At 35.8% G+C, this 14,793-nt stretch overlaps 2 protein-coding genes and 1 long non-coding RNA gene across 3 annotated transcripts; all 3 read left to right on the top strand.

The window, feature by feature from the left end:
- Window positions 1-233: 233 nt before the first annotated feature.
- LOC126820461 (MAD2L1-binding protein) lies at window positions 234-3,430 on the top strand. The gene is made up of 2 exons (XM_056101033.1): window positions 234-494; window positions 1,167-3,430. Exons 1-2 carry the CDS (start codon window positions 234-236, stop codon window positions 1,905-1,907), a joined length of 1,002 nt encoding a protein of 333 aa, XP_055957008.1. The 3' UTR covers window positions 1,908-3,430.
- Window positions 3,431-4,368: 938 nt separating this feature from the next.
- Window positions 4,369-7,932, top strand: LOC126820468 (uncharacterized). Its single transcript, XR_007679964.2, has 3 exons — window positions 4,369-4,461; window positions 6,117-6,473; window positions 7,581-7,932. It is a non-coding gene; the product is annotated as an uncharacterized LOC126820468 (long non-coding RNA).
- LOC126820452 (uncharacterized) lies at window positions 4,399-6,107 on the top strand. Its single transcript, XM_050548451.2, has one exon. It carries the CDS (start codon window positions 4,555-4,557, stop codon window positions 5,653-5,655), a length of 1,101 nt encoding a protein of 366 aa, XP_050404408.1. The 5' UTR covers window positions 4,399-4,554; the 3' UTR covers window positions 5,656-6,107.
- Window positions 7,933-14,793: the final 6,861 nt, after the last annotated feature.

Below are 14,793 nucleotides of genomic sequence, written 5' to 3'. Positions count from 1 at the left end.
TTTAATCCAACTGACAGTTGACACACCCGCCATAACAGTTTATTTTCTGCTCATGAAGGGATTCGAATGCCGGAAAATATGCCATTTCAAACCCTCTTCTTCAATTCTAAACCAAAAAGTAAACAAAAATGGCCAAGGGAAGATAGGGAAAGGAACAATAAACGATGGTCTGCATCCATATTTTCTTGATGAGTTATCTCCCGTTTACCAATCTTCGCTGTCAAAAGGTAAAAATGGCGGGTAATCTAAATAAACGGTTAAATTTCAGAGTAAAAGAAAATGTAAATAAATCCTGCGATTTAATATTTGATGGTGGATTACATTCAACAACTAGAGGTGCAATGGTTAATGAACTTGTTAAGTACTTTATGTATGAACGGCAACAAATTCCTGTGCCGTTTGACCACGCTAAACGAGAATTGAAAAAACTTTCAGAGCTTCAAGAAATCGAAAGTAGAGAAAATGAAAAGAGGAACGAAATGCGTCAAAAACAGGTACCGGTACACAATATAAAGCTATATACCTTATTACATTAATCTAATGATGGCAATCGATAATTGGATTATGAAATGATGCCTACTAAATTGGCTAAAAGTTAACCATCGGATCGGCATCTTGCATTGTGATGCCTATGGATGGCTATGCCTACACAGGACAGGTGAAATGGGGTTTAACATCCTACTTTAGTAATGATGACATGTATAATTATATGCCGTATTGTATGACTATATGAGAAGAATTTTTTTCCAGGGTAGTGGCACTATCGACTATGGCTTGCTCTTATTTTAAATTCGAACTGTCCATTTTTTTTATTTATTTTTTATGTGTATACATCCAGGACCTGAGATTTTCTCACATTCTACTAATAACTAGAATCTGTACCATGTCAGGCCCTCTGTCTTGCACTAGTACTACTGACTGACTAGATAACAAACCTTACCTCTCAACCCTCCGTGTTCAGTATTTACTCAGCGTTTTTATTACGTTCTCGTAGCTACTGACTGACATGAGTAAACCACAATACCCAATGATCCCACTACAAGTACCAAAGAGGTCTAAATAACATAATTTTATTGTACAATTTAATAATTAAAATTTATCATACACATACTTCATATAATAAATCATTTTAAAAGTATTTAATTTATTATTTTTTTAAATTTCAGATGCCCTTGTCTTCAAAAAGAAAATTGAAAAATAGATTAACAGAGAGAAAAGCATCATCAGCTTTAGAAAACCTGGACTTGATTTTTGAAAATATTCAAAAATCATTCGAACACTGCCCAGAGATTAGCCAGATAATGATAGTGTTGGGAAGTACTGTTGTTAGTCCGAAGGAAATGTACATTATCCAGATGCCCCCATTGAGTCCAGATGCTGAAAATATTGTGTTTAAATCTTGTGTAAGATCATTATTTCGACAATTAATAACTCAAGATTTATTGGGAAATATTAAAGGTATTTCACCAACTAATATGACAGTTTTATTGAAAGCTCCCAGGGGCTGTAATATAGAATGGTTTACCCCAAAACACAACTTCAAGACATCGAGTCGTGGACAACAGTTTATGTTCAACTGTGTGTGCGAACAACCAGTTGTTTTAACCCACGATTTAACGCACGATGCCAACGAATTTGACATTTCTGGAATAGACTGTTTGGACAGTTTAGACATTGACATGTCGGCTACTGCTTTAGATGATGTTTCGTTATCAGAATTGCTTTCCAGAAGAATTTCTTTTGGTCACCATAAATATCAAACCCCTGTTGCCAGTAAAACTCCCATTGATCGAATAAATCATAAAGCCACTACTCCAGCACAGACAATTAATCAAGATGATGACCATCTTTGGTTCCAGTCCCCTGTTGTTGTAAAAGGCTATAGGGACCCAGCACATCAAAAATAATCCGAAATGGGAAATGTTTTATATATGTGTCATTTATAGCACATTGGATATTTGGAGAATGTAATGGAGTTTGTTTATTTGCCAAATTCCAAGAATAAAAAATACAGCAAGTATAGAAGGACAAAAAAAGATTATACACAAACGATATATGTACATATATGTAAATATAATTTCAAAAGGTGTAATACACAATATATATTATGGCAAGACTTGTATAGTACAGATCATAATTTTGTAAATAAATATTTCCTACACAATAATTCCAAAAGGTGTAATACACAGTATATATTATGGCAAGACTTGGACAGTACAGATCATAATTTTGTAAATAAATATTTCAAAAGGTGTAATACGCAATATATATTATGGCAAGACTTGTATAGTACAGATAATAATATTGTAAATAAATATTTCCTACACAACATAAACTCTATAAACATCTTGATTATACACAAAAGATATATGTACATATATGTAAATATAATTTCAAAAGGTGTAATACGCAATATATATTATGGCAAGACTTGTATAGTACAGATCATAATTTTGTAAATAAATATTTCCTACACAATAATTCCAAAGGTGTAATACACAGTATATATTATGGCAAGACTTGGACAGTACAGATCATAATTTTGTAAATAAATATTTCAAAAGGTGTAATACGCAATATATATTATGGCAAGACTTGTATAGTACAGATAATAATATTGTAAATAAATATTTCCTACACAACATAAACTCTATAAACATCTTGATCATATAACAATGATATTATGTCTGCAGGATATCCATGATCTGTCCACGGAAGGAGTATATAAATGTTCTGTTTTTAATAGTGCTTGATAGAGAATTCTATAAATCTGCTTCTTTGAATCTGATACTAATCTTGATAACTGATAATTTAGGTCCAGGGACAATACGTTTATTATTTATTTTATTATTATTATTAGCGTATGGCATATCATAAAAAGGTAGAGCATTAGTTAAGTATGGGAGAAAGCGAGAGAGAAATGGGGTCTAACATCCACTCGACACAAATTAGACCATTTGGGGACTAACACATGTTTCAACTTTATTTCAATTCGCTTGCACGAAGGGGTCTTTAGCAACAATCTAGAGGACCCAGAGAAAACACACGAGGTTGGACAGATGACCCTACTCCTTGTCACATACAAATGGGGATTCGAAACCACACCAGTTGACTCAATGACAGACCATATGATACAACGCACACAAACTAACCATTCAGCCATCCAAGCATCCAGTTGTATGAAGGAATTTGGTGATAAATACTTTTGAATACAAATAAGTATTTGTTCAATGGGTGTTTTTCCAGGACTGGAAGATTTTAAGTTTTGTTTGTATCAAACCGTAAGAAGGGTGGGATATGATGGTTTACATGTATATAGATTATTGCATTTCATATTGTACTGAATGTTACCTATGCAAAGGTCATATTAATTATTTTTTTTTCGTTCCAGTTGATTATTATTATGAACAAATAAAATATTTATTTGTTTAATACTGTATTCAGTCGTTATCTCTGAACCGCTGTAATCATGCTATAAATTATGCACTATTTCTTAAAACAATGATACACAATTCTTTATTATAGAAAGGGGATCACTTTGGCTAAGTCAAAAGTGGGTAAGACGCTGGCTCGCTGGCCTGGAGGTCTGGTCTTTCGATCCCTGCATTGGCCGAGAAAGTTCACCCAGATATTCTGGCGTGGTTCCCCCTTATCAGTGGTGCAGGACGGAGGGCCTGACAAGGACAGTTGCCTAGTCATTTGGATGAGATGAAAAACCAAGGTCCTGAGTACACATTGACGTGCATGTAAAAGATCCCTTGACAGTTGGAATTCGATATAAGAGTAGGCCGTAGTGCATCCGTCTGGGCAAAATTTACCTCATAGCACACTGTATGGCGTATGCCCGTCTTCATTAGCCCAGTTCGGAGCAAAACAGTAGAACGTTAAACCCCATTTCATTTCATTTTATTATAGAAACAAATGGGGGCTGCAAATTAATGGCCTGGGTATAGTAATCTATTTCTGAAGAAATTCTTACAAAAATGCTGTTGTAAGTGGCTGATGGGCATAGACATGATGTGACCAGTCGAATTTTGGCGAAGGGATGAGGTCTTTTTTTTTTTTTTTTAATAGTAATATTTATTATGGAAGAGTATGGCTGATATGCCGGTTCTGATTGATATAAGGGAGATAAATCCATTTAAGAAATACTAATTTTGCTTTGAGGTAAGCGACTTAAAATTCAACGGCTGTTCGATTCTTTTTCGCGTCACCTTTACAGATTTGGGGAGATTTAATAGTAATGATTACTTTATTTTCAAAAGATTTAACATTTTTTCTAAGACCTTGTCATATATTTTTCCTGTATAAATTTGATGATTACTATCGTAAGCGTGCGGCAAGAGAATAGTATGTCCAGGGGAGACAACTCTTGGCGTAAAATTTAATCACGTGATCTATTGGAAAACGTTGAGGTTGCGTTGTCGGAACGAGACAAAAGACGATTACTTGCTTTGCTTGGTAGGTAAAATGATTTAAAAAAAAAACACAATTTAAGCAGACTAAATAGTTCATAAATTGGTCCAAAACAAGTGTAAGTATAGAGTCGTTGCAATGGATTCAGTGATTGATGTCGACGATCAGACGGTGGAAGTGGATATTGAAAATCTTTTGTCAGAAGAAAGGGAAGCCATTTTTTCGATAGCGCGGTCGGACGCCTCACTATCAGGTAGTTCGTCACACTTTGACCAGACTGAGGAAATAGACCTGCTACCCGAATTTATGAATTCAAATAATGACGACATGAATTTTCTTAGCTTTCACGATAATTTTGTCGATGATGAATCGCTTGATTTGTGCTCTTATTTGGGAAAATCGATAAATGCCCCTGTTAAAAAGAATGAGGTCAGTAATGGCCGAACAAACGGCATGAGTGATCTTGAAATCTTACAACAACGACGACAAGAAGAAGTCAAGCTGAAGAATGCTATTAAAACGCATGTACTAGTTCCAGTTTCTCATTTAAATAATAATCCTGGAGCAAAGATGTGGAAAACAGCAGACGGGGAACCCCAGTGTATGTCCAAAAATGCGGTTGCTGCTCGAGAAAATAGAATGAAGAAAAAACAATACTTGTCACACTTGGAAAAAACAGTCAAAGCATTGAGAGATGAAAATACACGACTGAGAATGAATGAAGACTTAAAAGACAATGAAATTAATAAACTTAAAACAGAAGTCAAATATTTGAGTAATGTTTTAGCCAATCAGTCAGCATTGTCAGCTTTGCTTCAAAACATCCACACAACCCCAAATGTCAAATTTCCAACACAAAGAAATAAGTCTGTTGATGATAAAACAGAAAGTTCTTGTCAAACAAACATTGATAGGTCCGCCGCAAGACCCAGTGTACTAAAAAGAAAACATGAAAATGCAGATGAAACACTTTCCGCGTCATCTTCTAAAACTAGGAGGATGACAAGGTCCTGTAGGTCAGTAAGTAATGTAAGCACAAAAGAAAATGAAGTGCGATTATCTCAAGGTACAGAACCGGAAATTGAGGAGGATGGCACTGGTGGAATTTGTTTACATGTCACCGGTCAACGAGTTTCACTCGAATTTTGTGCCGACTGCAATAATAATTCGAAATCCAGTTTAATTTATAGTGATCATTCCTATGTTCGACAGCAGTTAAATGTCAATTCTCCATCATAGTGTTAAAAATATCATTCCATCCCATATGACATTCATGGTAAAATCATTTATCTTTCAATTTCATAGAGAAAATTAAATGATTGACCTTTATACTGTACTGTGTGTACTAACATGTATATATTGTGTACAGTATTAATTTAAAAGTGCTTGTAGTGTGTTTCAAGAAGACAATCTGGTGGAAAAGGAAGCTCTGATATCACAAAAAACATTTGAGTTAGAGACAGACTATTTGAACAAAAAGATATTGACTTAATTATTAAAGTACATGTAACAAAAAAATAACAAAGGAATTGGAGAAATTTTTGACATTGTTTCAGAGATTTCTTCAACTTTTTGTTAAATATTTTTGTTATTATTCTCTATTTTGTTATTTATAATGTGTTTGTGGTATAAATTATGTAATGTTTTTGTTAAATGTGTATGACTATAAGATATACTAAACAATCTTATTTACTTTGCAGCTTGAATGAAACATTTCATCTTTAAATTTCAAATCTTTTGAATTGAAAGACATTTTAAACGGTGTAGTATACAGTATCTACTGTCAGTATCTGTTATTCAATCTTTCCTTGTTTCCAAAAAACAAATATACATTTGGCTATACATGTTCCTATTTTTTTTGTGTGCCTTGTTGCATATTAAAACTATGTGGTGAAAAATTCAACTTTCCCACCTCAAAATTCAAAATTATTTTTCAATGTTTTGATGCTTGATTGATGATAATTGCCATATGTTTTCTCTTTCAGGATAAAGGGCCATTTTAAAATTTGGTCTGAGAAGCGATGAGTTTTAAGATAAAAGTACCATTAGATTAAATGGTTAGTATTAAGTTGTGTTGCTTTGGAAATTGATGATTTTTAGTTCTTAGTTTTTACATGTATTTATTTGTTGTCTTATTTATTATGGATAATGTATAATTTTTAAAAGTTACAATTAAGTTCCGATGAATTATTGTATCAGTATTATTTTATAACTTTTAAGAATTTTAGTGGCTAATCATTTCTATCAAGGAATAGTTTCGAAAAACCTGTATTATTCATTCACATATATTTATATAAAAAAAAAAGATCCTTGATTGTTATGGTTGCCTTTGAATATATATAGCAGGGTTCCCGCGGTCCTTGAATATCCTTAAATTTAAAATTTCATTTTCAAGGTCTTGAATATCCTTGTTTCAGTTGAGATCCTTAATTTTGTTTCAAATGTCTTCAATTCCTTTTAAATATGAGATTATAACGATAGTTGGTAATGTTTTGGTTATTTTTAAGATGAAAAATTGTAACTTTAGGCTAAAAAATGTACATTTATCCTTGAATATCCTTGAAAAAATGTTTGACGAAGCCGCGGGAACCCTGTATAGATGTACAAAAAAAAATTCCTTGGAGGACTTATTGTGTAAGTAACTAACTTTGGTGGGATACATGTCCTTAATGTTAAGATGTATAATTTGTGTACGGTATGTTAATGTAAAAATAAGTTATTCTAGTCTTGTTAAATTGCATTGCTTAATACAAAAGAAATCTCTGAAAGAATGTGTTAAGTGTTAGTTTTGACAGTATGTCTATCAAAGTACAGTAACTCTTCCCTTTAATACAAGAGTATTGTGTTAAGAAAATGTTAAGAGCAGATTATTGTTGATTGCTTAGCAAGGGTTGCATAATTATCTCCCTTGTTACATATGGTTAGTGTGTAATAAGTACATTATGTGGTACATGAGTCTTTGGTAAAAATGATTAAAAATTAACTATATGGTTAGTTTCTTCATAATTGTAGAAAATAAAAATACACTTTATTTACGTTTTAAAAACTATCGTTTTAATGACCTACATGTAGCTCGACAATAACCAGGACTTGGCAGAGCTAAACTTTTCATAGAAAAAAGAATATCCAAATTAGATGTATATTTTGCTTTTTTCATGGTGCAGTGGAGTAAAGTGGTTAGGGGACGGCTTAAACCTTCATATCACCCGCCTGAAGGGGTTATGTTTGTAAGTATGTGTGTCGTAAGTATCATATAGGTAAGAATGGGGAAGTAAAATAAAAATTGTACCAAGAATTGTTCAATTGAAAATGATGTATGGACCGTGAAGATATGGCTTAGACATGACCAAAATCACATGATACATGTGATTGTTAATATTATTATTTCATTAATTACCAATAAATGTGTGGATGAAAAAATTCACTTTATTTCATCATAATTCAGTTTTGTTGAATTTTTCTATTATGAATAAGATGCTGTATCCATACTGTTAATAAAATTTGTTGAAACATAAATTTGCTTACTTTACTTTTGTTCGGTTTTATGAGCTAACGAAATATTTGTCTCTTGTTTTGACTGGACAGCAATTTGATGAAATTTACTGGAATACATGTAGTTCGTAATGGGGTAAAGGGGATCTTGATTGTTTTCCCAAACTCATTTCCAGAATTATTAACCGCTGTATTGTAGAGAGAAAGATACTGTAAATTTATTGCCAGATCATATTTAAGCATAGAATTGGAGTAAATCGAGCAATATTAGTTATTACAACAGTACTGTCGGCAAAGGAAAGGGATTTAGTTATGGTCTCTTCAAAACAATCGTCCAATTGCGATTAATTCAAAACTAACCTCAGGATAATTCTATTGACATTGAACACTTATGCATTATTAGGGAGTGGAATTTAGCCAGGATAGTGGGATTTGTTCCTACACCTGAATTACACCAGCGGCCACAGGTCGTGCTGTAACGTTTTCTCATTGGCTTTCACAGATGGACCCCAGTTTAGAGTACCCTCTTAATGATCTGTTAACCGCGCACGCGCACACTTCTATGATGGTTTTCTCGACTCCAATCGTGATTGAAACTCGAACAGAAGGCTTTGCGAAAGGCCACAGCTTTTGTTAGAGCCTATTATTATCGTTCTCGTCGGACCAACGATGGGCAGCCGATAATCTCTTCACCCACGTTCTTTGGGAACGGTCTCCACATCACAGACAAGAAAAAATTACCCGTTGTATTGATCAAGAGCTGGATTGTCATCTTGGAACATTCTGAAATGACGGTGGTGTGCCACGAAATTAGTCCCAGCTACGAAAATAGATGTGTAAAGAGCAGGGTCGTGACGTAATCAAGCATTCCAGATACGGTGGGAATAGTAATCACAAAATGACATTTTAAGTATGGGTATCTCCGAGGTCATTAAGTACGTCAATATGGTTATGGTATGTGCACCCACATGACATCCTTGTCTCAATGGTTCAATAGGGCATGTATCTATCCTTCCTTGTCAGAATGGTGACTTCCAGTCTGCGCCTCGTACCTCCTGTGAAACGAATAAGAGACAGCTGTCGCAGCTCCCCGTGTAATACTGCGCCCAGTTCTTGTACGAGGGATTCCATTGTCTCTGTCCCACGACCAATGCCACCCCACATGTGCCCCAGTTGATTGAAATCCTGACTCCTGGCTGATCATGGCAAAGTCGTCACGTGATTGTGTAGAAGGTTGGCTAGCACCGCGCGAGAACGATGCAGTCTGGCGTTGTCCATATAACAGGGAGATTACATCCAGTAGTCTCGTTTGGTGGACATATCCAGCTTGTAATCGTGAGAGACACTTCCCAACACCAGGAACTGACCATAACAAGTAGATCCAACCGGTCTGGATTAACCATTAAGCAAAGTAAGCACGTGCATGGGGCATCATAGGAAGGCGGGCACCGCCGAATTTCTGGTTTGTTAAATGACGAATTCAAAATATTTTATTTAAAATTTGATTAAGAACTTTTAATAAGTTTTTCATTGTTTTTTGCCCTTTCTTACTGTTAAATTCTTTGTCTCAATATATCATGACGTGTATAAAACCTCATGCTTGACGGATTATTAATGGTTTATTAATGTTCATATTATGAATTGGGATCCAAGTTCACTACTCTAGATCCCGTCACGTGGATAATTTTAAAACGTCATCGTAACTCGATTGTCTACCTAACGAAAATTAGTGAGTATTGCCAAAGGTTGACAGAATCTAGTGTAGTGAACTCTGATCCCAATTACTGTATTTTAATCTAACCCGTTTCTCACCTTGGTATTATATCTACTGATAGGGTGACCCATGCACCTACAGAAATACAGTCAACCGCTGATAGTTCGAGACTACCACTGAAGCGTGCACATTCGCCGTGTCGAGTCCAACTTTCTGACAGTATGATACTATAAATAGCCATGGCACGTGCAATTCTCTACAAATCTATCAACTATTACAGCCGTAAAAAATTTATTGTTGAAGATTTTGAATAGCAGTAAAATTAAGCTTCTTGGTTATTACAGCAGATTTAGAAATTACGTTCGTTTCATTTTTTAAATCGCTTTATCATTAACTTTACCGTTAAGAGCGGCATCTTTTGGTTTAGTACAGATAATATCTCTGAAGCACTCGGGTTAGACAGGAACATGATACTAGCAGTAGTTTCATTTTACTTTTACAAGCTTCTTAAAACAATCCCGACCTGTCAATCAGCCCTAGAATGGTCGATAGACTGGTTAAGCGAGACTAATTTCAAAACAAGGGCACGTAACCTATCTTTTACTCAAGAGTGTCTGGATGTTATGGACGACACATGGAACCAGTTTTCACATGGAACCAGTTTTCAGTCTATTATTTATAGATGATTAATGGTCATAGCTTATTAAGTACAACATGATCGTTTATTTAGTGACTATAATTGTGTGAAACTGATTTGAGGCTTGGCATATATATAAATATTGTGGCGAAATTGTCGAGATATATGGAGATATTTATTTATGGTGGGTCACCCTACTACTGAAAAAGAATCGGCTACAGACGAGTTATTTGCCCCAGAAATTGGAATTAGACCAGTTATTTGATAATCTCGCTTACGAACATATACTTAGTCATAGCTTGATGTTATTTTTGAAATATCTTCCCCGTTACAGGCGCATGTGGAGTGTATAAACCGGGTTTCGGTGCTTCCACACACAAGTTCGCCCATACCTGCTTTCGTCCTATCAAAGGATTTTACGTCTTATCTTTTTACAATCTGGTTAAAACACAGATAGCACGGCTTTCATGAGTTAACAGGTTTAACCAGAGGCCGTAGGCCGAGGTGTCAAACCTGTTATCGAATGAAGCGTGCTATAAATGACCCCTGCTCAACATGCTTGGTTGTTATTGCACAGAAAACCCACCCCACTATATGATTTCTACTAAAACTAGTGTAAACCAGCAAAAGTGTGCAATAACATTAAACAAGTCTAGTTATTGCATGGTTAAACTCCACCCAATCTACTAGAGGGAAAACAATCTGCTTATTCAACGAAAAGAACAATTGTCTTTACTACACTAGGATCTGGAAGTGTTATAATATAATACGCGTTCTGGGTGATGTGAGGAATTAACCAATCGAAGGGTCTGTTATGGCGAGTTTTTGGCGCGAGGTTCACGGGAATGTGGGTAACCCACTAGAAACATTAACGCTGATTGTTTAATCAAATGTCTGACGCCTTAAGGTAAAAAACCGTTCATATGACCCTGACGCGACCTTCCACTACAACCGGTCAGATCTTCATGTAGTGTAGGCCATCGAAAGTATAAATTAAAACGAAACGAAATATTGATCTGTATTTTAATCAGATTGGCTTTTTAAAATCATGTTCGAGGCTTCTAATTCTGTGCTCGCAACGTTCTGGTGGCAATAAGGCGATTGGGTACCTGTTGAGGCTGGTAACTCGTTGCAAAGGGCTGACGTCGTTTTACTAGGCGAATCAACGCCCTGCATTCGCGTTGTGACGTGGTCTGTCAATTTTTCCAAACTAGATGGCGGATGGCTGTGTAGTGGAAGACATGTTGGCCGACAATACATTTCAAGGACATTCATGCCGCATGCGTAGCGAATATCTACGACTTTTGCGCTTCTGACAGCCTCCTTCACACCATGTTCACAGACAATGAGTACATCGCAAGAAACCGATTTAAAAGACGCTATAAACAAGCTTACCATATTATTTAGGTCAGTGTAAATACTTCATTTTGAAAAAAGTAATGGGGGAGGGGGGGGGGGGTGTAAGGCACTCGGCTTGGGAGTATTAAAGTCACTTATGAAAGGTCGGATTTCACAGAATGTCGTAGTATTCAGATGTCGAATGTCACATACATAGTCCACTGTAAGTGTAATCTTGAGAGATAATGTGGTTCATTTTGGCAGGGGCTGCGTGTGTATTTTGGAACGTTGAATCGAGTATAATACTATTGTTTGAGACGAACTCAAGTTAACCAACCGACTACGGTACAGAAACATGTTATGTAGCCAGGGCATACTCCAGTCATTCTCCGCGACACTCACACAAATGCAATTTGTAGGTCATTGTGGTTTATTTAGCACAAACATACAAAACAAAATAATTTTTTTTTTTTAGATTTGATTCGGGACCCCTTAAATAAAAATAATGAGTCCCTCTGACTGCAGCCAAGTCAGCCCCCCCCACCCCCACAAACACACCTTCTTTTAATCCGGTTCTGTATGTGGTTGATTCGGTGTATTATATACCAGGTCAAACGTTAACTTTAAACTTTCGAACTTTACATGTTATTATTTAATGTGACCTAATATTTGAATATGTAATTTTCAAAACAACTAACATATTTCTGAAATTGCTATAGGCTATAGTGTATGGAAGCCTATAACTACCATTCATAATTTCTACTTTTCGCCTCTTCAGAACACGAAAGTCGAAAAGTAGAAGTTACGACAAAATGTGAGGCGACAAGACGGTATACAAGCCAAAATCAACTCGAAAATAGGAAATTAAGAAATAACACACCGCGATAATAGCGCCCCCGTTTTTTTTCTTAATTTCTACTTTTCGACTTGCATTTTGGCTTGTATACCGTCTTGTCGACTTTCGACTTAGTCATATTTTTGTATTTATTGATGTCAGTAAGAAGGCGCCAACACGCTATACAAGCCAAAATGTAACTCGAAAAGTAGAAATTAGGAAATTAACACACTGCGCTATTAGCGACCTATGATCTGTCGTACTGTCGACTTTTCTACTTTTCACCTAGGAAGTTGTTGTAGTCTCTGCCTTCCAGGTCACATTTGAATACGCGCATACAGACATTTTTGTTAACGGGAATTGCCTTCCAGGTCACATTTGAATACGCGCAATTCCCGTTAACAAAAATGTCTGTGTGATATAGTCTAGTAATGATGGCGATTATTTTATTATCTCGATCAAGCTTAGATTGTAAGTTTTATAATATTATTACTGACGTCTGCATTAAATTTTCCGTAACATAGGGATCGAGATATTATTTAATTTTATTTCAATAATTCGCTTGCGCGTAGGGGTCTTTAGCAGTGGGAGGAATCCGGAGGACCCGGAGAAAACCCACGAGGTTGGACAGGCTCGAAATAAGAGCACCGCTGTCAGGGCAACATGTCCCTCATAGCACATTGTATGGCGTATGTCCGTCTTCATTAGCCCAGTTGGAGCAGAACAGTAGGACATTAAACCCAGTTCATTTCATTTGGAAACAAGGGTGCATACACGTGCGGACGGCTGTCCTTGATATGGATGTAAATATCGGTCAATAAGGTGAAGATGACCTAGTTATATAGAGGTCGGTATGTCAGGTGACTATAACATTGTCTACTAGGGTCATAAGTTGAAGTAATAATAGATAACTATATTCAATAGATCATAATCAGTCTATGTTACGTATCTAGCACTATTCTTATATTTCTTTTATCCGGGAGGGTTCATACAGAGTTCAGGTAATATGAACGTTAGCGAGTTTCGCTGTGTAATCGATTACTGTATATTTACAAACATACAGAATAATAAGTCAAATGTGTATGCTGTTATTTGGGTCTTGCACTTGTTAAATATATACAAACGCTGTCTATTTTAGTTGCCAACGAAGATAAATATGACTTAAATGAACTTGTGTTTAACTTCCTTCTTTTTTCAGCAGAAGCCACGGTGGCTAAGTGGGTAAGACGCTGGCTCGCTAGTTCATCCGAAATTATCCTACGTGGTTTCTCCTTGTCAGTGACCAGAACGGAGTCCCCGTGTATACATTGGCATGCACGCAAAAGATCCCTTGGCAGTTGGAATTCGATATAAAAGTAGTCCATAGCGCGGCTGCCCGCGCAACATTTCCTTCATAGCACACTGTATGCCCGTCTTCATTAGCCCAGTTCGGAGCAAAACAGTAAGACGTTAAACCCCATTTCATTTCATTTCTTTTGTAGCAACATAATATTATGGTGATCTTTTTCAGATATACTAAATGAAATACAAGATTAAAAACAAAAGTGTGTCACATTCATAAATAGCATCAGCAGTGTATAAATGTATTTTAAAATGTCTCTTTTTAAAAGTTTATACTCGGTTCATACTAAACTTACGCTGTATGTCTACAATCAGCTCCGCTTACGAACAGACATTTTATTTCCTAAATCGACGATTTTTGTCGAAGACACTAAGTTTATTTATTCCGCTTCTATTTAATAAAATTGAAAAGATTCATTTAGTCTTCGTGTGTATCGCGGATGTGAAACGGAGTAGAACCGCATTACAAACAGTATACCAATGTTTCGCTATGGCGGCCATTCAGGGCAAATATCTATTTTTGAAGTAAACAGGTCTCTGTGTGTAGAATGTATTCTTTAAATATAGATTTAGTTGAGAAAACACGTGACGCAGCGACTGTCAACGGTAAAAGTTGAATTTAACATCCTTGAGACGCTTACATTAAATCAAAAGGTATTAAGGCCGAATCAAATTACTTTTCAGCTCGATGCAGGTGTTGTTGCCCTTCATCACTTTCTTTTACATAATCCAATTACCTGTAAAATATAGCAACTTAACACGTTTAAAGACTGCACAGATACCCTAGTAGATGTGGTCGTAAGTTTCTTTGCCTGGCAACCCAGCTTTCTAAAGGGCGCACTGTTCCAGGCATTATATACCAGAAAGTTCGTATTATGTCAGACGAGATAATATAAATAGAGTAGAAACAACTTGAACAATTTGAATAAAACTGGATTTTGTATTTGTCTTCCATCTGTATATGAAATTGAAAGACAATGGACAGTTATACCGCTTGAAATGAAGTGAAATGGGGTTTAA

This window comes from Patella vulgata, chromosome 5 (assembly GCF_932274485.2).
Source record: "Patella vulgata chromosome 5, xgPatVulg1.2, whole genome shotgun sequence".
NCBI classification, from domain to species: Eukaryota; Metazoa; Mollusca; class Gastropoda; family Patellidae; genus Patella; species Patella vulgata.
Note: the sequence above shows the minus strand (reverse complement) of the source record. Positions and strands in the feature narration are given on the sequence as shown.